Consider the following 24705-nt stretch of genomic DNA (forward strand, 5'->3'; position numbering starts at 1 on the left):
ACCTTATGGATTCAGGTCTGATATTGGGCTTAGACACAGAAGTCTGAGCATCATCTACCAAGATCAGTCTCCTGGCACCAGCCCAGATTCTTGCGGAGGCTGCGTTGCGCTGGGTGGGTCCCTGAGCACTTTAACGCTGGGCAGCCACTGCCAGTCACACTACCCGTGAAGAGTCCAGCTAGCGCCCTGATCCCTCTGGCAAGAAAGATCTGGGTCTGTCATGTTCCTTTGGAGCAGAGTCCAGAGGTCACAGGGGCAGCTGAAGGCAGCTCTCTCTGGGAGGCGCCTGCTGTGGAGAGGGCGGGCAGCAGCCGGAGGGCAGGCGTTGGGCAGTCACTGGGGCAAGTCCAGCACCGGAGAGACTCGGGCAGCTGTCACCCGGGCCTCACTCTCACAGCTGAGAGGCTTCTTGCCACAGTGCCCCGCAGGGCCTGCCCCCCCACCTCTCCTCACTCCCCCAGGCTGCCTCCCCACTCAGCGTCACCCATTCCTGTTCTTCACTCCCGAAGCTCTGGGTTCCAGAGTGCTGCGCTTCATGCGCCGTCCTCGTGCTTCAAGGCCATCTTTCCTTTTGTTGTCCTTGCAAGCTGAGCACAGCCACGGGGAGCACTCCCAGGGCTGAAGGAGCCTGACCACCCGGCCTCCCGAGGGACAGAGTCCGAGTTCATGGCCCCTAGGGGCACCAACTGGCAGCTCCCACTGTAGCTGCACCCCTCAGCTCTGCACATGACTCGCACGCTGCCAGGGCCGGCCCTGTTGCTGATTCTTCTAGATGTCAATGTCCACACCCTGACCGCACACTGTCCCCCTCAGACAAGCCTGTGGACAGTCATTTTATTTTGGGAATTCCTTGCTGACCCAAAGACATCATTGCAAATGCACTTTATAACAAATGTTCTAAGTTTTTCCATCCATTCCTTCATTGCTTATGTCATTATTTCCTTAAAAAATGAACCCTCGGACTGTTGGGGGGAGGGGAATAAGAACTGTGACCAACAAATAATGCCCAGATTATCCAGGGGAAACCGTGGGGTCCTTTTGGCATGACCACAGAAGCTTGCTGAGGTTGAGGCCTCACATCTTGGATCCTTGTTGGAACTCTCTCGGTGAGACCCCCAGGCTCATCCCCCATGAGAGATGCTGCTCAGGGAGGCAGGAGTGGCTGCGGCGGGGACAGGCGTCACCTTCTTTCTCGGAGGCAGCAGAGCCTGCAGGGGCAGAAGAATCACCGTCAGTGGGAGGGGATGTGGGGCCCGCTGGACCCCTCAGGGACCACTCAGCGGCCTACCTCGAGGGCCCAAGGTGCCGCTTGGCCCCAGCACCAGCCCAGTGCTGTCAGTGACCTCCTGTGTGTCCTGGAGAGCCTCGGCCAGGTGCAGAGGGCAGTGGGGAGCGGGGGAGAGCAGCTGCCTCCCAGTGCCCAGCCAGCAAATCACCACCCAAATGGCGTTCGCTGGAGGAGCAGAACTAAAATCCTGACGTTACACCCTAGCCTCCGAGGAGGGCAGAGGCGCTCATCTGCCAGCGTTCCTCAGCGCCATGTCATTTCTTAACTAAGATGAGGAGAAATCATTTTCAAGCTCTCTTGCGCAAGATCCAGACACTCATCGCAAATGACGGGGGGTCCCTCCAGGGCCGCCTGGCGGGGGAGGCACCCTGGCTACTGACGGTCAAGAAGCGTCATTTGCGGAGAATCGTGGTTCTCACTTGTCCTTGTTTTCAATGTTTGTGCCCTTTCACTGAACAGAAATTAACTCAGATTGAGTTGGTGTGGTGGGCAGGAATACTGGGATTTTCAAGCTAACTTGGGACTTGTAATTCAAACTATTTCCAAGCCAATTTGAAAATATCACGATTTTAATTTGTGGAAACATTTCCCTTGCCTCAGAACTGCCTTCTGGTAGTCATTTCAGGGAAAATTGATGATGAGTAACCCCTGGTTCCATAGAAGCCGCACAGAAAGTTCCTTAAGAGACACTGCAGAGGGAAGCTGAGTGGTGAGTGCAGGGAGGCTGGCTGGCACACTGATCATCTTTGTAAATAAAGCTTTATTGGCACACAGCCACATCTGCTCATTTCATCTAGTCTATAATTATAACTGGCGTTTACAATGTCTGTAAATGGGTTGCAGGTCAGGGGCTTTGTCTAGAAGACGTTCTAGGTCACCTTTTAAGAAAAAGCAACTCCCACTTTACAGAGTCATTCACATTTCCTGAACCCTCTTTGGAAACCCCTCACAGACACCCAGGGGGTCCAGGGTCACTGGGCATGAGGAAATAGCCACCCACTTGACTGTTCACCCACGCTCAGAGCTGCGGGAAAGGACCAAGCCCTTAGAGCAGAAATTTCTTCTTGACCATCATTTCGAAAGCCTTGTGAGTGCATGAGGGCTGCTGTGTGCAGTCACTGCCTCCCAAGCTCACTCCGTGTCCTCCTCGCCCCCGTGCTCACTCCCAACTTGGGGCCATGTCCACTCCAGGCAGTGTCAGTGTGTGTGAGAGAGTGTGAGTGTGTGTGCCTGTGTGTCCTTTTGCTATGTACCCACACACACACTCACACACACAGACACACACATACTCACACACAGACACATACACACACAGTCTCACACAGTCACACACACACACACTCACACATACTCATACAGATACACACACATACAGACACACACACTCACACACACATACAGTCTCACACACAGTCACACATAGACACACACAGAGACACACACACATACTCACACAGACACACACTCACAGACACACACACACACACACACATATGTGCGCGCCCTTCTCGGCATTACTGCTGGGTGGAGACATACGCCTTGCCTCACCCAAAGATGTTTTAAGACTCACGCCCAGTGCTGGCGATCAGGCATTTGCCTCATCCTCACGATGATGCTGTGGCGCAGCAGCTCAGCCCCGTCGGCCTCTGTGTCAGACACTGTGCCAGGTTCTCGTCAGGCTCATGTTCCTCTTAGACTGTACAGTCAGGGCCCTCCTGTCGCCCCCCTGGGCGAGTCCCCCTTGTCCTTGTTTTTAATGTTTGGGTGGAGAGGGGGAGCCTGCGGGGGCTCCTGAGGCTGCTCTTGGCCTCCCGGGCTCGTTCTCCCCTGCTCTGCCTCTGGGCTGCACAAGCATCTTCACACACTCCCCCGCCCCCAAGTGTCAATGACGTTCACCTGGCCCCTGCTTCCTGCCGACCTCAGCACAGCTGGGCTCACCCTTCGGGGAAGGAGCTTGGTGCAGAACACGACTGTGCAGTTGGGACTGGCCTGCTTTAAGAATCGAAGTTAAAGTGGCGACTTGAAGTTGGCATCCACCCCCTCCACAGACAGGCAGCAGAGAAGCCTCGGCTCTGCTCCAGGGGGCCCGTCCAGGGGGCGTCTACAGAGCCGGGCCTCTGGGCAGCTGGCCCTGTGGGCAGGAAGGCGGCACCTGGTTGGGGCAACCTCTGGTCACCCATGGCGCCGGATGGGCATGGAAAGAGATCATGCTTTCTTCAGACATGGCGGCAGCAGGGATTGGTGAGGGACTGTTAGGATGTCCTCAGGTCTCTGAGATGCCCTACAGTCAATAGATATGGGGGGAGGGGAAGAGAGATGGGGAGAGAGGGAGGGAGAAAGAGAGGGAAAGACAGAGGAAGGGAGAGGAGGAGAGAGAGAGAGAGAAAGGGAGAGAGAGGAAGCGGGGAGAGAGAGAGGGAGAGCGAGAGGGGAGAGACAGAGGAAGCTTTTTATTTTAATGTGGTTCCAGGGCGTGATCCTGTCTTTAGATGCACCCTATAACTGCTCCACTGGGTTCCCTGACTCACCCAGAGACTGGCTGAGAGAGTTCACATGCGGATGGGAATGGCTGGCCCATCCTGCCCTCTTCCCTCTGTCTTTCTTCGTCTCTTCCTTCTCTTATCCACTGTCCACAGAGTTACTAAGCGCCATATGGGATGAGCTGCACCTTGCTAAGAAGTGGAGCAGGGAAGGAGCCATAGCACAGTGGGGAGGGCGTTTACCTTCCATGTGGCCGACCCAGGTTGGGTCCCCGGCATCCCATAGGGTCCCCTGAGCACCAACAGGATCCAGGAGTCAGCCCAAGCATCACTGGGTGTGCCCCCCTCCAAAAAAAAAAAAAGAAAGAAAAAGAAATGAAACTCAGCCAAGAGTGAGTAAATATAGAGTGTCACACAAGAAATTCAACTAAATTGTCATTGAATTCAAACAGAGAACAAACATTTTTCCAGTAACTAATCCTAGATGATCAAATGTCCAGCCTGGAGGATAAGGTGATCCATAACTACTTCCTGAAAATTTTATTTACGTGGACCAAAAATCTAGATATGAAAAGTAAAATTATTGATTGTAGAAGAAAACATAGCAACATAGACCAATGTTTCATGATGTTGAGGTGGTGAACATTTCTCAGGACCCCAAAATCACTAACTATAAAATTAAAACCATGTGAATTGAGCTTTTATCAACATTTAAATTATTCATCAAAAGACACCACCAAGAAATTAAGAAGGCCAATCAGCGACTGGGAGAAGTGTTCACAATGCACGTACCTGCCAGAATCCTCATGTCCAGGGCTCGAGGAGCCTAAAGACCCTGGGGACTTGCTTTCTATTCAGGAGGCCCAGACCCTGTCCCTAGCACCACCACTGGGTCCCTCCAGCACCACTGGGTCTGACTCCCAGGATTGAGCATTACAAGGTGTGACCCAAAACCCAAACCAAACAAAATTATCTCCAGAAAAGACACATTTCTACAAATCAATGAGATGAACACAAATAAGCCATTTAAAAAGAAAAAAGGAAAAGAAAGGGAGTTAGAGGGAAAGGAGGCAGGGAGGGGGAAAGGATAAAAGGAAAAGAAAAAGGACGGAGGGAAGGAAAGAAGAAATGACAGAGGGAATGAAAGAAGAAAGGATGGAGGGAAGGGTGGCAGGCAGGAGAGAGAAAGGAGAAAGGAAAAGAAGAGACGGGGCCGACGGGAACAGGCCTCCCAGGAGCAGCTAGTTCCACGGCCAGTACGTGCAGATTTGGGGTCTGTTTTGTTTCATCTTGTTTGGGGACTCACGTGACTGGGCTTGGGGCACCCCCTGGCTCTGCACTCAGGAATCACTCCAGATGGTGCTGGGGGACCAGATGTGGTGCCAGAGGTGGGACCCGGATCAGCTGCATGCAGGCAAATGCCTCCCCCATACTTACCACTCCATCCCCAGGCACGAATGTTGGTGACTTCCGCCACAGGTGTCCGTGGCCTGCCTTCCTGCCCAGGACGCCGTCGTCCACTAGCTCCCCTGCACTGCACCCCGCCCTGACAGAACCCGGACTCTAGAGCCCACACATGCCGGCCTCGGGTGGACAGTTACCGCTAATGCTTCTGCCGCTCCAGTCTCTCCTGGTTAAGCTCAAGGACATGTTTATTTCTCTGTTCCAAACTGAGTTTTCTGTTCCTTCCTTTGTGCTCACTTCCTGCCCTGGAATCCTGTGGGCATAGGAAAATACCTGTACAAAATCCTGCCTTCCAGAACTGTTGTAGAGGTGAGAAGAGTTACTGCCACTCCACAAATTTCTCTCTAATTTCCTTTGTACCTAGTTCCCCAATTTTTAATTGATTTTCATTAGTTTACAAATTGTAGCCTGTCAGATGTTTACCTTAATGGACACCTCCCCATGTTGTCAAATTCTTGGCACCCAGCCCTAAAGTTTGGGTGCTGCCCTTCCGCCAAAAGACCCCGTTTCCGTTCCTCGCCCCAGCCCCTGCTTGCCCAGGGGATTCAGTGAGTCTGGCGGTTCCTTTTGCTCTGTGTCTCCCTGAGCAGACTCCCTGCACTGCTGCGCTTCCCTCTGACGCTCTCCCCTGTGGGTGCTCTCAGACCCCTCCACGCCTCTGTGTGTGGAGTAAGAGTGACACAAGTACCCAAGTGGCAAGTGCTCAGCCCTCATGGGGGGTAAGAAGCACAGTACTCACCGCCCTGGCCCAGGAAGGGGCGAGCAAAAGGTGCTTAAACACAATGGGGTAAGAGTCAACCTCATGGAGCTGGAGCAATAGCACAAATAGCACAGCGGGGAGGGCATTTGCCTTGCATGCGGCCAACCCGGGTTCGATTCCCAACATCCCATATGGTCCCCTGAGCACCGCCAGGAGTAATTCCTGAGTGCAGAGCCAGGAGTAACCCCCCCCCAAAAAAAAAGAGTCAACCTCAGAAGGAAGGAGACAAGTTGGATCTTGAGGACAGTTATGCTGTGTTTCATCTCAAAAGAATCACAAAGGGGTCACACAGAGATGGGACACCTGGGGCAGGAGTGGGATGGGGTAGCTGTGGGCCTGGGGAGCAGGCGGCTGAGTCTCTAATGGACAGTTTTCGATTGGCTAGTGACAGAGTTCTAGTGTGTCGGGCATCGTAGCTGTGCTGCCACGGGCCCCGTGCCTGGGAATAGGACTTTAAAAGTGACAAACTTTTGCCAGAAAAACTTCTTCCAGAAAAATATGCAGTGGGGAAGGCACTTGGCTGGTGCAGGGTCAGATAGGTTTGGTCCCTGAAGCCGCACATCGTCCCCTATCCAGCCAGCAGTGACCCCGAGTGTAGACGAGGTGTGTGGCCTGGGTGGGACCCCAAAGCAAACAGTGAAAGTGCAGCTTTGCTGTGCTTTGCTCCTCACCATAGCCTTCCTGGGAAGGCCTCAGCAGTGCTCGAGAGGGGCCATCAGTGCTCCCGGCCCCAGGCAGGTAATCCCTGTCAGGGCAGAGGATGGGGAGAGGCCAGCCTACGGTGGCACCTGCGCTGGGCATGCACAAGAAATGCGCCCCGACTGCTGTCTTCCAGTGACCCTACCCCTCATTTTTGTTGCTGTTTTGGGGCCTGAGCACAGCTGTGCTGAGTTCACTCCTGGCTCTGCACGCAGGGGCTGGAGGAGCATATGGGAGGGGGGCGAGGAGGACACAGCGTACCTGAATCGTGGGCCTTACCCGCTGGGCTCACTGTGTCTCCACCCCCCCACAAACACACATATGTGTGCACACACATGCACACACACATGCATGCACACATGCACATGCACACAGGCACACACATACATGCACACACACATACAGACGCATGCACACACACATGCTCACACACACAGAGATGAACACACATGCATGCACACGCACACACACGTACACTTTTTTAAATTTTATTTTACTTTTATAAAGCAGTTCACAGTATTTGATTACATTTAATATTCGAATGGGGTTGGAGCGATAGCACAGCAGGTAGGGAGTTTGCCTTGCATGCGGCCATCCCGGATTCGATTCCTCCATCCTTCTTGGAGAGCCCAGCAAGCTGCAGAGAGTATCCCGCCCACACAGTAGAGCCTAGAGAGCTCCCTGTGGTGTATTTGATATGCCAAAAACAGTAACAACAAGGCTCACAATGGAGACATTACTGATGCCGCTTGAGCAAATCCTTGAGCAACGGGATGATAATAATACAATGATACAATGAATATTTGGACACCAATCCCACCACTATGACACCTTCCCATCACCATACATCAGATGTTTCCATACCAAACCCCAACCCCTACCCCAAAGTAGAACTGAAATAATTTATTTTGTATTGTTCGTTATGAAGAATCTGCTGAAAATGCTCCAAAATACCTTCCTTAGCAAAGAGTGTGTGAAGATTGTTGTATTCTCCCCAGGGGCCAGTGAGTCCTTCTCTAAGAGATTACTGATATGTTGGTAAGCATTGAGCCTTGACACACACCATCTTTTAAGTTAAAGTGGGGCCAGAGGGATAGTACAGGGAAGGGGTTGCCTTGCATGCAGCCAGTCCCTTCCGAGCCTGGTGTTGCTCTTGGTGCCCTAAGGACCTCCAGGTCTCTCCAGAGCACGAAGCCAGGAGTAGCCCCTGAGCACCACCATGCACCCTTCTCCTCTCAGTGAAGAGAGTGTGGGAGACAGAAACAGCAGGAGTGCAGGAGTGCCCAGAGACGGATATCCTGGGGCAAGTGTCACGGGGACCAGAGCCCTCCACCTTCCTGTCACACAGGCAGTGACACGGGGATTCGAGGGGATTCGGCTGAAGGGGATGGGAGAGTCGGGGAGCTAAGGAGGTGTGTGCTGATGATCCGGCTTCCAGGGCTGGAGAAGCAGGCGAGGATAAGTAGATCTAAACCAGCGACGACCAAGAGGTGAAGAATGGCCCTGAGTCATCTGTAGGTCTTTCGGTTTTAAGCCCCCTCATCCTTCAGGAAGGGTTCCGGACCTTGGGACCGTTCCCTGGGTTTGGCTGGCACTGTTCACTGCACGCCCGGGACACAGCGGCTGACTCAGGGCCACAGACCTGGGACAGAGCCTCGTTAAGGGGCTCAACACTGCGCTTCTCATCTCTTAAGACTTTGAACAGATAGAATGTGGAGAGTGTCAGGCAGACGCCTCCTTGCAGCTGTGTTAAGCCAATGCCATTGCCATGCAATTCCCAGACTGCTGCGCGTTCTTCTTACAAATTCTGCCATGGCTGGGGGCAGGGGGCTGTAGTTCTGCATGTCCAGGGCTACAGGATTTCTCTCCTCTTGACTTGGACCCCTGCCTGTGTACAGCTTACCTAAATCGTAAAACCGAATCATCTCAGAGACATTTGTGGACGGCTTGCGCCAAACACCCCGTTTTGAGAATAGACGGTGTGTGTTTGCAAAGTGTATGTCTCGGTCTCTGGCTCGGTCTCTGGGCCCCTGAGGAGAAGGCTGTGTGGGAGAGTGACTCAGACTCTCCCGTCCCCACCCTGGAGGTCGGCCACGCTGCCTTCCCCTCTCTGGAGCCCCGACACCACCGAAGTGCGCCTGTATGGGCTGAGCAGGGCGGGACTGCGCATGGTTGGAGGATCTGCCTTCCTCTGTGGTACGTGGCAGGAGAGGAAACGGGATCAGGCCGGAGGGGAACGCAGCCAGGCCTGGGAGGGCAGAGCACGCAAGACTGAGGCTGTCTTGTGGCTGCGAGAATGTTCCGGACTATTTCTCAGCGTGGTCCGTCATGTGCTTTAAATCACTGGGGGGTCCTGAGTGCTCTCAGCGGCATTTCTCAGCCAGGGCCTATACACTCCCGCCACGGCCCCCGGCACATTTCAAGGGAGCAACAGGTGAAAATCACACGAACGGAGAATCACAGCATATGACTAGGGGGCCAGCTCGGTGGGGGCATGGGAAAGAAATGGGGGGCAACCACTGGGAAACTGTTGGGAAGCGCTGTCCTCCACAGCTCCTGCTCTGAGGCATTCTCCAGCATGTGTGTTTGAAAGAAGGGAGACATTTCCCTGTGACCTGTTCTGGAGTTCAAGCTTGAAGTAAACAGATGCTTCATCAAGCTGCCTCAAGACAGAAGTTCTCAGTGCCGCCTGGGCGTTGGGTACCATGGGGCCGGAGCACTCTCTCACAGTAGCGGTGGGCCTCACACTCCTGAGCGCCCAGTGCCTTTCTCCTGAGGTTTCTGAATTCTGAACACGATAAGCACCTGCACATAGAGGATTTCTCAGCTGTTACGCCAGAGCTCTTCGGAACCTCAGGAGGTTCTGTCTGTGGCTCGGGGGTAGAGCATGTGCTCTGCAGGGATAAGATTCTACGTTCAATCTCCCCAGCACCAATGCAAACGAAACCAAACAGCCTTTAATAATTTTTGAGCATATAAAGAGTGACTGGGATCAAAAAGCTTGAAAGCTCTGGCGTGAGGCCAAAATGGTCACAGACTAGGAAGACTCAGGAGAAAGTTCTAGAAACAGACAGTAATCATATGTTCTTTTTTCACAGGAAAAACTGCACAGAAAATCTAATGGATGAAGATGAGAAAGACAGAGCAAAGAGGTAAGAAGTGCCAGGCTGCTGCCCCCACAGTGCCCACTCGTTTTCCTGGACTTGCTTTACCTCAGGACAGCTCAAAGCCCCCCAGGATGGGCTGGGGTGGGTGGGCAGTGCCCCTGGCACACCGCCAGTGGGAAGTTCAGCATTCTGTTAGAATCACCTAGCCTTGTTCCCTCGACTTTTGTTCTTCACCTGAAGTTCCTCACTGTCCAGGACATGCCAAGTGGTGTTATTTTTAATAATGCATCAGCCTGCTGCTTGGACCCTCTCAGGGGCCTCTTGTTAATGCTTCCCAGATCCGACAATCCAGCAAGTCAGCTTGACTCGTGCAGGGCAGCTGGCTTCAGTCCTGGCTCTATGACGGGGGTTGTCTGGCTCTGGATTCTCAGAGTCATGAGTATTCCTACATTTTGAGAGATAGCCTGTTGATCCCGGCATCCCATATGGTCCCCTGAGCACCACCAGGAGTGATTCCTGAGTGCAGAGCCAGGAGTAACCCTAAGCATCTCCATGTGTCAAAAAGTCAAAAAATTGAAAATCATCAGCTACACAGGCGAGGGGTGGGGTGGGATGGGAGGTATACTGGGGTTCTTGGTGGTGGAACAGATGCACTGGTGAAGGGATAGGTGTTTGATCATTGTACGACTGAGACTTAAACCTGAAAGCTTTGTAACTTTTCTTATGGTGATTCAATTAAAAAATAAAAAATAATTAACTTTTTAAAAAACAAAAAGTCAAAAATAAATAAATAAATAAAGATCTCCTCTCCTCCTGTGGAACTCGAGCGCTTCCCGGCCACTTTGCTCTGTTCCTGGGCCAGCCTGGAGCTGCGGTTCGCAACTGACAGGCCTAGGCTGTGGAAGTGTGTGTCCGTGTTTGCTGATTGCACGGTTCTGAGCACCTCCCGTGTACCAGGAGGTGTCACAAAGGTAAAGTCATGTCTGATGTCAATTTCCCGTGATTCACCTGGGCATGGCGCTTGTCTGGGGAGAGAAGGGCTAGAAAGGGGAGCATAAGCCCGGGGTGGCCAGCAGGCGGGCAGGCCAGGAGCTGGGCAGAGACCAGCAGGGGTGTCTATGCCACAAGCCCATTAGGTGAACTTTGGCTCAGACGCAAGACCAGCCACAGTTGTGCCGACATTCTCTCCTGCTATTGTGTGTGTGGCAGCTGGCCGTCCTTGTCCACTCGCAGACCTGCCCACCTCCCCTCTCAGCTGCCTTACAACATCTGGGTGTAAGCTACCGACCTCCCCTCTCAGCTGCCTTACAACATCTGGGTGTAAGTTGCAGGTTCTTCTCTCTGGGACCCCCAGAGGCCACCCAGAAAGTGGCTCTCAGGGTGTCTGACTCTGTGCAGAGTCTGCAGCAAGAGGTGGTGCAGCCACGTGAGCATCAGCCCCCCGACAGACAGGCAGTGCCAGCACTGAGGCCAGACACAGCGGGTATGTGCTCTTGCTTCAGCTGCGCTAAGGATCAATGGTTAAAGCTCAATGCAGCGCCAAGATGAGCCGTTATGGATGAAAAGCCCATGACCAGGAGGCTGGGACAGTCTGAGCTGAGATCTCACCAGGGACGCATGACACTCTCAGCTCTTCTCGTTCGTGTGCTCAAAAACGTTCTGTAATGGAGATTTAAGCAACCCTTTGGGGGAGGGGTGTGGGAGGCCTACAGATATCCAATGGGGAGGGCTTGTTCTGCACAGGGCCACCCAGAGTTCAATCCCCATAGGGTGCCCCAGGACCATCAGGAGTCATCCCTAAGAACAGAGCCTCAAGGAAGCCCTGAGCACTGCCAGATTTGGCCCCACAATAACAAAAGCAACAAAAGTCCTAGCCTAAAGAGCAGCCCGGCTTATTCTGAGAAGACACCTTCCTGGGCGCTGGGGACCCCAGTCCTTGCTGCAAGGTTTCGGGCCACTAATCCCCAGCAGCAGTGAACCTCTCGCCCTCCCCCATGGACCCTGAACCTGGCTCCTGGCGGGTGTGCTTCGCCTCTTGCTTTCTTCCTCGGAAGCTGCAGACAGGGCTGGAGGCAGGACGAGCCGCCTTCCTCACAGTCTGGGCGTGCTGTTGACTCCACAAGCCTCTTTGTTCCTCCAAGTTCAGCTGTCTCGCCCTCCGCTTCCCCTTTCTCTGGCTGCTTTGGAAGTTAGCCACAAAACTTAGCAAATGGTTCTTTATAGATTGTACTGGGGACTGGAGAGCTGTCCAATTGGTCAGACACTCGCCTTGCTCGTGGCCGGCACAAATTTGATTCCTGGCATCATGCATGATCCCCTGAGCCCTGCCAGGAGTGATCCCTGAGCACTGCCAAGCATGGCTAAAAAACAAATAAGTAGCTACAAAATGAAATAAAATAAAAAGCATCCCTCACTCGCTGTGTGAGCACGCTTTGCAGTGGTGAGGAGGCAGGCTGCGGCGGCCAGTGTCCCCAGCTGCCGTGGCATCTCCTCCCCATCCTTCTGAGCTGAGTATCACTGTGACGCCCAGTTCACAGGGGGGAACCAGTCACATCCTCCAGCTCTAGTAAGAGGCAGGAGGTTAATTCTGGCTTCAGAACCTTAGGCCAGTTCTTATCCCCCAGGCCAAGACAAAAACCTCTTCCGGTATTAACTACAGTTGATTCTGGAACAATATGCACTGCTTGGACCCCACAAAATAGGAAAAAATAGGATTTTTTCACAGATCCAGTCAGCTTCAGTTGCAAAAGCAGGGATAACAGAGGTCTGGGGTCAGACCAGCGGCTTGTGCATCCTTTAATTTCAGTGACAGGCTTGAGCGCTCAGTGCCCCTCACCCCCACACTGTTTAAAGATTGACTGTTGTTATGGAATCCTGATGACACTGAGCTTCCACTAACATGGCTCCAGTAGGTGGGGACCGGGACTATTTCTCCAAACCCTCATGGGGGCACTGGAGCTGGGTGGTTCCAGCCCGCCCCTAACACGGGAAGTCACGCCCTCAACCGCCCCCAGCACCATCTTGCCGCACTCAGCAGTGAAGAATCCTGACCGGTGGGCACCACAAGCCAGAGAATGCTCCCGACCCCAGACCAGGCCGACAACACCGGGGTGCCCCAGACAGAGAAGGTGCAGAGTCCCCGCCTTCTCCAGTTGGAATCCCGGTGACACTGAGCTTCTACTAACACAGCTATGTGGGGAACGGGACTATTTCTCTAAACCGCATAGGTGCTTACGCGGCCACGCATCCTTTCCTGATATACAAAAAAAAATCACTCAGGAATGGCTCCCTCGCCCCTGAGCAGCCATGAATCCAGAGGCACACAAACCAATCTTGGAACGTAGCGGCTGCTGGCAGAAATGCTCCTGGACTATGAACTAAGCTACTGCCCCGTGCAGCCTCCGAGGAGGGGAAGGGGTTTTTGTCCCATGGCCTTTTCCCCTTTGCGGCAGGATGGCGACTACCACCTTTCAGAGCCAAGTGGACGGAGAGGTAGGAGCTTGCAGTAATGGGAAGCATGAGGAATCCTGCGATTTCGGAGGGGGGGGGAGCAGAACTGGCCCTGCCTCCTGCTCAAATGAGACCCTGAGTGGTCACCCATGAACAGCTCCTCCGCTCCTGAACAGCCATGATCCCAGAGGCACACAAACCAATCTTGGAACACAGCGGCTACTGGAAGAAATATCTCTGGACCTAATTACTAGAATACTAGAATTCCAAAACTGCGCAGCCGCTGTCACAGCCGTGCAACATCATACGCTCTTCATTATCAGCAATAGAAAACAAATGATCTAATGATGCCTTTTTGGCAGGTCTGATTGTTGGGGGGAAAATTCCAAATAGCAATAGTCGGTTTTCTATCTAAAATTGAATGCAATCAAAGTAAAGAGAGAGTAAAGTGAAATCATCTGCCACACAGGCAGGGTGGGGGATGGGATGGGGGTATACTGAAGTTCTTGGTGGTGGAACATGTGCACTGGTGAAGGGATGGTTATTTGATCATTGTATGACTAAGACTTAATTCTGAAAGCTTTGTAACTGTTCTCATGTGATTCAATTAAAAAACAAAAGACTGTTGTTAAAGTCAGGCCCTAGTGTGTGTGACTTTGGGGTCTGCAGGACATGCATTTTTGCCGTCATCATTCTTAGTATCATCCTTCAGCCCCAAGTCCCCAAATGCAGTTCTCTTTACTACACTGTTTACCATGAAATCAAGAAAGGAGAAATATGTTTGGGTACTACCATATGCAAAATTGATCACATTTAAAAGGAATCCTGGGGCGGGGGGCTGGAGCGATAGCACAGTGGGTAGGGCATTTTCCTTGCACACAGCTGACCATATGGTTCCCTGAGCACCGCTAGGAGTGACTCCTGAGTGCAGAGCCAGGAGTAACCCCTGTGCATTGCCGGGTATGACCCAAAAAGCAAAAAAAAATTAAAACAAACAAACAAACAAAAAAAGGAATCCTGCCTAAATGTTCTTAGAAATCCATCAAATTTTGTTCAGCTACGTGCCATTTGTTTCCGTCCCATTTGCTGGCCACCACATCCAGGTGATCTGGACACTTCCTGCACAAATGCAGTTCCATGAGTCTGGGTCCTTCACTCCTCATCTCATTAGCAGATGCAGAAATAGGTTTGGATTTGGTCAGACCCGGGCATCTTCACACGGATGTAATGAGGGGTAATGCAGTATTCCTCGTAATAATCAGGAGAAAACAAGGACATTTATTCATAACACAACCCTCAGATTCGTGTCTTTTTGAAGCTTCTGATTTCTGGCCGTGGGCTGTTCTCACTTACCTGAGAGTCTGGGTGGATTAGAAATGTTTACCTTTAAGGCCACTCTCCAGAAAGCATGTGCTCTTTGGCACGGTTTTCAAAGCTTCAGGGCACTCAAGCTTTATTTGGATTATTTGATCAAGTCTTCTGAACTAGGACATGGTTCCACGTCCTTCTGTGAGTTTCCACATAAATCTAGGGAGTAGTGCTTGCCTGCCTGCTGGCTGTTTAGAACTGCATGCTGCTAATGCTGCTTTTTTTTAAATTTTATTTTTTGAAGGGATGATGTTAAACACAGTCCTTATACTCAAAAAGGAAACAATCTGATTGAGACATTTGGAATTCCTAGATAATGAGTCTCACTGTTTACCATTTTGTGCTCCAGTTATAAGTGTGACTTTCTATTTCTGATGTGACATAGTTGTGTGTGTGTGTGTGTGTGTGTGTGTGTGCGGGCGCGCGCGCGCGTGTGTGCACATGCAGAGGCCTGCCTTTGATCTTGTTCACCATCTTTTTTAAAAAAAATTGAATCACTGTGAGATACAGTTACAAAGCTTTAGTTTTCAGGTTTCAGTCATACAATGCACCAACACCCATCCCGCCACCAGAGTACATTTCCCACCACCAGTGTCTCCAGTTTCCGTTCTGCCACACCCCTGACTGCCTCTATGGGGCAGGCACTTTTCTTTTCTCTCCCTCTCCCTCTCCCTCCCTGCCCCCCTTTCTCTCACTTTCTCTCTCATAATGGTCCATTCTCTGTCCTAGCTGTCCTCTCCCCAGCCCTTGAGGCAGGCTTCCAACCATGAACCATTCATGCTGGCCCTTGTTTCTACTGTCCTTGGGTGTTAGTCTTATACTTTGTTTGTTATTCTTCTATCCCACAAATGAGTGCAGTCATTCTATGTCTGTCCCTCTCTTTCTGACTTATTTCATTTAGCATGATACTCTCCATGACCATCCATTTATAAGATAATTTCATAACTTTATTTTTCTAATAGCTGCATAGTATTCCATTGTGTAGAAGTACCATGGTTTAACCACTCATATGTTCTCGGGCATTCGGGTTGTTTCCAGATTCTGTCTATTGTGAACAATGCTGCAATGAACATAGCGGTGCAGGTGGTGTTTCTGCTATGTTTTTGCACCCTGGGGGTATATTCCAAGAAGTGATATTTCTGGGTCAAATGGGAGCTCAAATTCTAGTTTTTTGAGGAATGTCCCTATTGTTTTCCAAAAAGGCTGGACCACTTGGCATTCCAACCAACAATAAAAGAGTCCCTTTTTCCCATGCATCCATGCCAGCCCTGGTTGTTCTTATTCTTTTGGATGTGTGCCAGTTCTGTGGTGTGAGATGATATCTCATTGTTGTTTTGATCTGCATCTCCTTGATATTAGTGATGTAGAACATTTTTCATGTACCTTTTTGGCCTTTGTATTTCTTCTTTGAGGAAGCTTCTGTTTATTTCTTCTCCCCATTTTTCAATGGGGTTGGAGGATTTTTTCTTATAAGGTTCTACCGGTGCCTTGTATATCTTTGATATTAACCCCTTATCAGAAGGTGAATAACCTTTTCCATTCCATGGGCTGTCTCTGTATCTTGGTCACTGTTTCTTTTGCCAAAGCTTCTTAGTTTAATGTAGTTTCATTTGTTTATCTTAGCTTTCACTTACTTTTCAGTGGTGTTTCATCTTTGATGATGTCTTTAGCTTCAGTGTCATGGAGAATTCTGCCTACGTTTTACTCCACATACCTTAAGGATTCAGGTCTGACATTGAGTGAGGTCTTTAATCTATTTTGATTTGACTTTTGTGCCTGGTGTTAGACAGAGGTCTGAGTTCATTTATTTGCAGGTAGCTGTTCAGTTTTCCCAGAACCACTTGGTGAAGAAGCTTTCCTTGCTCCACTTCACATTTCTTGCTCCTTTGTCAAAGATTAAGTGATTGTATATTTGAGGGTCTGTGTCAGGGTATTCAGCTCCGTTCCGTTGGTCTACAGGTCTGTCTCAATTCCTATAGGGCTCTTAGCCTCCACTTTTTCTTCTGCAAACTGGGGATGACACTTGGAGCTGCTTATTCCTAAGTGACTGAGGAACTCAGTGCACTGTGCTTAACCTCTGCACGGACATGGGCTGCTGACAAGGACAGCCAGGCCTCTGGAGGAGCACTGCTGGCCGGAGCATCTTACAGGCCCCCAGACCCCCTCAACCAGGCTTAGCTTCATTGGCGGGTGAGATACCTGAGGCTGTGGAAGTGTGCTGGTCAGCGAGTGGCCTGTGCTCTGCTTCCTCGGTTACTGAGACTGGACTCCTGGGTCTCCTCAAGGTGCTCCGTGGGTGAGAGCCACCCCTCCTGAGGTGCCTTTCCATGATGTCAGCCCAGAGAGCACTCACAGGAGTCCTCGCTTTCTGCTTTCTAGAGCCACTTCCATGCTTTCTGCATCTTGTGGAATATAGCTTACCCCGTTTCTGAACAGGACTGAGCACGAAGAAGTGCTCTCACTCGAAGGAGATTAGCTTTCATGTTGGATTCTTCCTATACCCCACTATCGAACAAGTGGGGTCTGTGCTTCACTAAATTTGCATTGCCTCCTATTGCCCAGAGTTCTGTTTTCAGAATCCCACACACCTGTTTTGTTTTGGGGCCACACCCATAATGTTCAGGGGTTACTCCTAGCTCTGTGCTAGGGAATTGCTACTAGTCCTCAGGGCACTATTCGGGGTGCCAGGGGATGGAGCTTGGGTCAGCCACATGCAAGGCAGGCACCCTACTCACTGTGCTGTCACTCTGGTCCCTCAGAATCCCACACATTTTTGTTGAGGGTGATGAGATGGATGTTGAGTTTGGGGACTTTTGTTAATAAGAATTGAGTGTCAGGCAGGGGTGAATGTTTCTTGGAATTCTCTAGAGAGTGAACCCTGTTCTGAAATATAAGATCAAAAAAACTTTATTGTTTTGTTACCCTAGTCCTTAGTTTCAACACTTCAGAATGACTCAGGCAAGGGAGAGAAGTTAGAGCCAAACAAGGAAGAAGCTTGGCTGTGTGGCTCAGATGCTGCTGCAGAGAGCCAGGGATTAGCCATTCAGAAGCCGCCTCTGCCTCCACTTCCCACCCCACTCACCTCCGGCCTATTGTAGTTTGTTGACAATTAAGTGCAGTGGGCCCTCGGGTGATGTCACTTCATTATAACGTTGATGAGAAAAAAACAAAAGCCTGACCCGTGTTGTGGCAAAGGGCATTATTTGGAGACCTGCTTTCCTTCTGTCATTTCACTCCAACTTGAAGTACCAGATCCCATGGGTGGGGGAGCAAACGGGAAGCATGGGACACGCCCTGCCCCTGGAGGCTAGGGAGTCGGGAGGCAGATGGGTGCTCCTGAAAGAGTGGAGAGAAAGTGCAAGGCCTGCATGCTGCATGCTGCACACAGCCAGCATGGAGAAAAGTCCCGTTTTCTCATCCTGCTGCTGTGTGAACAGTAATATCATTCAGATCCAGTGCTGACCTCATTTAGTTGTTTCTCTGGATGTGAGCTCTGAAGATCTGGAAGGAAAGATGCCTGCCTCTATACTTCTGGCCTGCTTGAACCCGTATGCATGCCATGTAGGGCCACAGCCCTGGAGACGGTTCTGCCAAAGTGACTGTGATTTTCCTTTCATATACTGAGTTTTAGGCATGGTGTGGGGCAGGGATGTAAAACATCTTCTGTGGCATCCCCTGTGTTGCCTTTGGGATGAAGGTAGCAGCAGGCACTGGGGGAAGAGCAGAGAGGTAACAGGTGCCCGACTCACTTGTGCCACCCTACAGTTTCCAGGAGACTGACTCCGCAGGCAACAAAGGGAACTGTGGGGCTGGGCGGACAGCAGAGACCAGCAGCATGGCGAGGGGCTTCCTCCCGCTGGGTCCCACCCTGAAGGGTCTGCAGTTGGCCAAAGCAATGTCAGAGGAGGGGGCGAGGAGGGACTCAAAACTACGGCGCTCTCTTTGCTCGAAGAGACCTAGAACCTCCCTGAGAGTTCTGAGGCAATGTGCAGTTTATTAAACACTTTCAAGAATTTCACCAAATCCTAAATGGAAAAGAGACCGTCGGAAACCATCATCTGGAAATGCCGCCGTGCTCCGGAGGGCACCGTGGCCTCAGGTGTGGCGACGTGCAGGGCCTTGTGTGCCTGTGCCAGCTTCCATGCTCGGAAGGAAAATCCCCGGGAACTGCCTCCCAGCAGGGCCCTGACAGTCTCTGATGGTCTGGTCCCGAGTAGAGCTGGCCCCTACATCCGGGGGAGGGAAGGGCAGCCGGAGCCCCTCAGTTCCCTGCCAGGTCTCTGCAGAGAGACAGCCTGGGCTCCCGGGGGGTCACATGCGTGGGAGGCACCATTTGTTCCATGGGAGATGCCGTTGCTGCCCCCTGTGCTGGGTGCAGGAACTGCTCTGAGCACTGAGCCCCAGGCGCTGCCCCCCCACCCCAGACCCCGCTGTGCCGGGCACTGCCTGAGATCTGTGGCTGAGGCAGCACCGCCCCAAGCACGGGGCCAGGCCCGCCGAGGAAGGGCACCTCCCGGGCATTAAACAGGTCTCGCCGTAGGCCAGTCTCCACAGCTGGGGCACGCCTCCCCCCCACGAGCTCGGGTGGTGCCAGCTAGTCTCTCTCCCCTTGGGTGTATTCCAGGGCTCCTTAACACATTACTGGTGTGAAGACTGAAATTAGCAAATAAAAAATATGTTCAACTTGATAAAATTCTGCATTTTAAAATGTCTGGGCGGGGAAGTTGAGGGGGAGGGGGAGGGGGGAGGCAGCAACATTGTTTCAAGTCCAACAAGAGTGAGAGACAGACCTTGTTCCTTCCCGACCTGGTGGCGGCAGTGCTGGGCCTGGTCTCCCCCTCCTCCGCCCCTGAGAGTCTGGCCGGCTTTCTGCAGGGTTCCCAGGCTCCTGCTCCAGGGCCGAGCTGACCCGACTCCGTAGCACTTCATGGAGAACTTCCTAAAAAGTGGAAAAGATCAGAGAGGGCATGTACGGAGTGATGTACAAAGCCAAAAATAAGGCGACGGGAGAAGTGGTGGCGCTTAAAAAAATCCGCCTGAACTCAGAGAAGGGAACACCAAGTAAAATGTGGTTGGAGGTCATGTGGGGGAAGGGTGATGCGTGCCAAATGTAGACTAGAGACTGAACACAATGGCCACTCAACACCTTTATTGCAAACCACAACACCTAATCAGAGAGAGAGAACAAAAGGGAATACCCTGCCATAGTGGCAGTGTGGGGTGGGGGGAGCCGGGACTGGGGAGGTGGGGAGGGATGTTGGGTTTACTGGTGGGGGAGAATGGGCACTGGTGAAGGGATGGGTTATCAAACTTTGTAAGGGAGAAGCATGAGCACAAAAATGTATAAATCTGTAACTGTAGCCTCACGTTGATTCACTAATTAAAAATAAACTATTAATTTAAAAAAAAATCCGCCTGGACACTGAGACAGAGAGTGTACCCAGTACCACCATCAGGGAGATCTCGCTATTCAAGGAGCTCGATGTCATCCACACAGAAAATAAACTCTACTTGGTTTTTGAGTTTCTGCACCAGGACCTCAAGAAATTCATGGATGCCTCTGCTCTCACTGGCCTTCCTCTTCCACTCATTAAGAGGTATCTGTTCCAGCTGTTCCAGCTGTTCCAGGACCTCGCTTTCTGCCATTTTCATCAGGTCCTGCACCGAGACCTCAAGCCTCAGAATCTGCTCATCAACGCAGAGGGATCCATCAAGCTCGCAGACTTCGGGCTAGCAAGAGCCTTTGGAGTCCCTGATCATACTTACACTCACGAGGTGGTGACCCTCTGATACCGAGCACCGGAAATCCTTCTGGGTTGCAAATACTACTCCACAGCTGTGGACATCTGGATTGAGCTGCATCTTCACTGAGATGGTGGCCCGCCGAGCCCTGTTCCCTGGAGATTCTGAGATCGACCAGCTCTTCCGAATCCTTCGGACTCTGGGCACACCAGAGTTACTTCTGGCCCGGAGTTACTTCTATGCCGGATTATAAACCAAGTCTCCCCAAGTTGGCCCGCCAAGATTTTAGCAAAGTTGTGCCTCCCCTGGAAGAAGATGGACAGAGCTTGTTATCACAAATGCTGCACTACAACCCCAACAAGCAGATTTCGGCAAAGGCAGCTCTGGCACACCCCTTCTTCCAGGACGTGACCAAGCCAGTACCCCATCTTGTCTGTGATATCCTTCCCCATGCCCCATGCCCTTTCTTCCAGTGGCGGCCTGATCTAGCTTGGAGCCCTCTGATCTTGTCTGGCTGCCTTAACATATTTTAGCCTCTTTACCAGATAACTCTGGGGAATACCAGGATAGAGGAAATAGGTGGAAAATGAAAGGAAACTTGAGAAAGTCAAAGGAAGCTCAGATGCACTTAAGTCAGCCTATATTACTCTCTCCTCACATCTTAGTCAATGCTGAGGAGGGTTGGTACTTAAACAGAAAAAGACTGACTCCCCTCTCCCCATCCATGATTTGCCATGCCCAACGGCCCTCAATCTTTATTCCTACATTTAGGACAGAGACTCCCGTACCTCCGGCCACTGGCTTTGTGAGGCCAACTTAAAGCAAAAGGGCTAAGTCAGAACTTCTGAAAACCAAGAAAACAAAAGCACATGTAGGGGCTTGTTTGAAGGGATTAGGACTTTAAAGAAAGACCCAACCAATTTATACCTTAGCCTTAGTATTTCATCTTACCTAAGACCTTGACTCAACACAGTCTTGGTGGTCTCCCATCAGTCAGGGATAGCCCTCAGCACTACCAGATGGCCCCAAATGTGTAGTAGAAATGTGTTTTCTGGTCTTCGCTTTCTTGCCTGCTAAGCCCCTTTCACTGTTCCTCTTAAGGCCAAGGGGTCTCTCGGAAGCTCTGGGATAGGAGTTAGATATCACTGAGTCCTTACAAGGCAAGTGAAAGTTTAATTTTATTTTTTGTCTCAAAATTTTTATCCTTCAGGTGCTAGGGATCCAGGGATCCCGTGTTACCATCTTCCCCCAAAAGCAGCCCCAGGAGTGGAAGTTAGGGTTTAGACATAGATTTGAGAATTCTTACACCTTTTTGTAGGGCTGTGGCTCAGTTGCGGGGGGATGGGAGGGAGCATAGGGAAAAATATTTCTTTAAAAGAAGGATGAGCAATTATATTTATATTTCAAGTTATAGTAGTTTTTTAATGGGAGTGGGTGGATTTGTTGCCATGCACACCATGGGGTTTTGTAATGCAGATGTTTAAAAAGAAAGCAAAAGGGCTTTCTTTTTAAAATTTTTTTTCCATTTTTATTATTTTTGTCTCTCCCACCTTTTGTCCTTGAGTGTTCTTGCTCTTAACATTATTTGTAACTTAGCTTGTAATTCATTAAAAAAAAAAGTTCCTCATTTAAAAAAATAAAATTAAATAAAATAAAATGTCTGAGAGAATACTGAAAAACAAAACCCTTCTCCGGCTCTGATCTTTCCCCTTTCTCCATGGAGGCCCTTTGCAGGGTGCTTTGTTAGGCAGCAGAAATCTCACCTTTATTCCCACTGCTTTCTGAAAGATATAAATACCAACATAGAAAAATATAAACATAGAAAAATACTTAAATTTTCAAAGAGCTAGGTAAAGGTAATTCATAATCAGTCTACCTGGAGACTCTATGAATATTTTGATTATTTTCATCAGGTTTTTATAAATGCCCATCAAATCGCAGCAGAAATTCTCTTAAGCATTTTGTTAATGTGATTGATGAGACTCTCATGCTTTATGACAACTCACCCTTCTTTGGACAGAACCGCCTGACTCTAGAGGATGCTTGACGTTTGTGTCCTTCCCTGGGCCTGGCCTTTCCGGCCCTGAGCACTGAGCTCTGACTTGGTGTACTTCAATCCCAAGAGTTTGGGTCCCTTATACAATCCTCAACTTCAGGCCCTGCAGACAGAAAGAAGCTTCAGCCTTGCGGCTGCAGACAGGTTCCAGCACCGCCTGGCTCCCAGTGCAGCCTGATGCTCTGGCACCACACCCTCAGGTCCCAGCTCTCACCAGGCTGTCCATTTGGTCAAGAATTACCGGGAATGACCCCCGGCCCCTGAGCACTACTTAGGAGGTTTTTTTCCTTGTTTTTTTTTTGTTTGTTTGTTTGTTTTATTGAATCACCATGATGAAAGTTACAAAGCTTTCAGGCTTAAGTCTCAGTTACATAATGCTCGAACATCCGTCCCTTCATCAGTGCACATATTCCACCACCAAGAACCACAGTAAACCTCCCCCCATCCCCCGCCCTCCAGCCCCCGCCCTCCAGCCCCCCACCCCGCCTGTGTAGTTGATAAATTTCACTTTACTTTCTCTTTACTTTGATTACATACAAACAAAAAAACTCACTATTATTGTTTGGCGTTTCCCCCCCAGAGTCGAACCTGCTGGAAAGGAAGCATTTGATAATTTGTTTTCCGTTGCTGCGAATGAGGAGATATGAGGTTGTGTGGCCACAGTAGCGGCTGTGAGGTTCTAGATTTCTGTATTTTAGTATTTTAGTGACTAAGTCCAGAGGGCTTTCTGCCAGAGGTTGAATCATTGCTAGTTCGTACCTCTCTGGTACTTTATATTCCACATATGAGTGAAATCTTTCTGTGTCTATCTCTTTCTTTCTGACTCATTTCGCTCAACATGATACTTTCCATGTTGATCCTCTTATATGCAAATTTCATGACTTCATGCTTTCTAACAGCTGCATAGTATTCCATTGTGTAGATGTACCAAAGTTTTTTTAGCCAGTCATCCGTTCTCGGGCATTTGGTTTTTTTCCAGATTCTGGCTATTGTAAACTGTGCTGCGATAAACATACAGGTGCAGATGTCATTTTGACTATACTATACTCTGTTGCTTCTCCAGGGTATATTCCCAGGAGTGGTATTGCTGGGTCAAATGGAAGCTCAATTTCTAATTTTTTGACAATCAACCATATTGTTTTCCAAAAAGGCTGAACCAGTCGACATTCCCACCAGCAGTGTAGGAGGGCTCCTTTCTCCCCACATCCACGCCAACAGCGGTTGTTTTTGTTCTCTTGGATATGAACCAGTCTTTGTGGTGTGAGGTGATGTCTCATAGTTGTTTTGATCTGCATCTCCCTGATGATTAGTGATGAAGAGCATTTTTTCATGTGCCTTTTAGCCATTCGTATTTCTTCCTTGAGAAAGTTTCTGTTCATTTCTTCGCCCCATTTTTTGATGGGGTTGGGATGTTTTCTTTTTGTAGAGGTCAACCAGTGCTTTATATACCCTTGATATCAACCCTTTATCAGATGGGTATTGGGTGAATATCCTTTCCCATTCTGTAGATTGCCTTTGAATTCTGGTCACTGTGTCTTTTGCAGTGCAGAAGCTTTTTAATTTAATATAGTCCCATTTGTTTATCTCTGTTTCTACTTGATTACTCAGTTCCGTGTCATCTTTGAAAATACCTTTAGCTTCAATATCGTGGAGGGTTTTGCCAACCTTGTCTTTGATGTACCTTATGGATTGTGGTCTGATGTCGAGGTCTTTAATCCATTTTGATCTGACTTTTGTGCATGGTGTTAGGTCGATGTCTAAGCCCATTTTTTTGCATGTGGCTGTCCAGTTATGCCAGCACCATTTGTTGAAGAGGCTTTCCTTGTTCCATTTCACATTTCTTGCCCCCTTATCAAGGATCAGATGGTCATATATTTTCGGTTGCATGTAGGGATATTCCACTCTGTTCCATTGATCAGCGGCTCGGCCTTTGTTCCAGAACCATGCTGTTTTAATTGTTACTGCTTTGTAGTAAAGTTTGAAGTTGGGGAGGGTCATGCTTCCCATTGTCTTTTTCCCAAGAATTGCTTTAGCTATTCGTGGGCGTTTATTATTTAGGAGGTTTTTTTTAATGAGCATAAGATTCACTCCCGATAAGGCCTCACAGATGGGTTCGCTTTGCTGGCCTGTGGCCTTATTAGTGGGATACCCACCCACCTAGAGTCAGCCATCCCAGTGGGGCTGTGTGGAATCCAGAAGAAATGAGGCTGGGCCCTTGATGCGTGTTTATTTCCAAAAGCAACTACCTTTGGTCATCACTGCGATAACAGATCATCCTGTGTGGGGTTAAA

The 24705-nt window shown here is 50.2% G+C and overlaps 1 protein-coding gene and 1 pseudogene across 10 annotated transcripts in view; both read left to right on the forward strand.

Moving 5' to 3' along the window:
• Positions 1–24705, forward strand: part of NPAS2 (neuronal PAS domain protein 2) — a 160237-nt gene that overhangs the window by 69414 nt on the left and 66118 nt on the right. For all 10 annotated transcript variants that reach the window (XM_055120131.1, XM_055120128.1, XM_055120125.1 and 7 more), the window contains one exon: positions 9790–9843. In XM_055120131.1, the coding sequence (XP_054976106.1) occupies positions 9812–9843 (32 nt within the window). In that variant the 5' untranslated portion in view covers positions 9790–9811. The remainder of the gene's footprint in view (positions 1–9789; positions 9844–24705) is intronic.
• Positions 18646–22405, forward strand: LOC101550263 (cyclin-dependent kinase 2-like; annotated as a pseudogene).

Source organism: Sorex araneus, chromosome X (genome assembly GCF_027595985.1).
Source record: "Sorex araneus isolate mSorAra2 chromosome X, mSorAra2.pri, whole genome shotgun sequence".
Classification (NCBI taxonomy): Eukaryota; Metazoa; Chordata; class Mammalia; order Eulipotyphla; family Soricidae; genus Sorex; species Sorex araneus.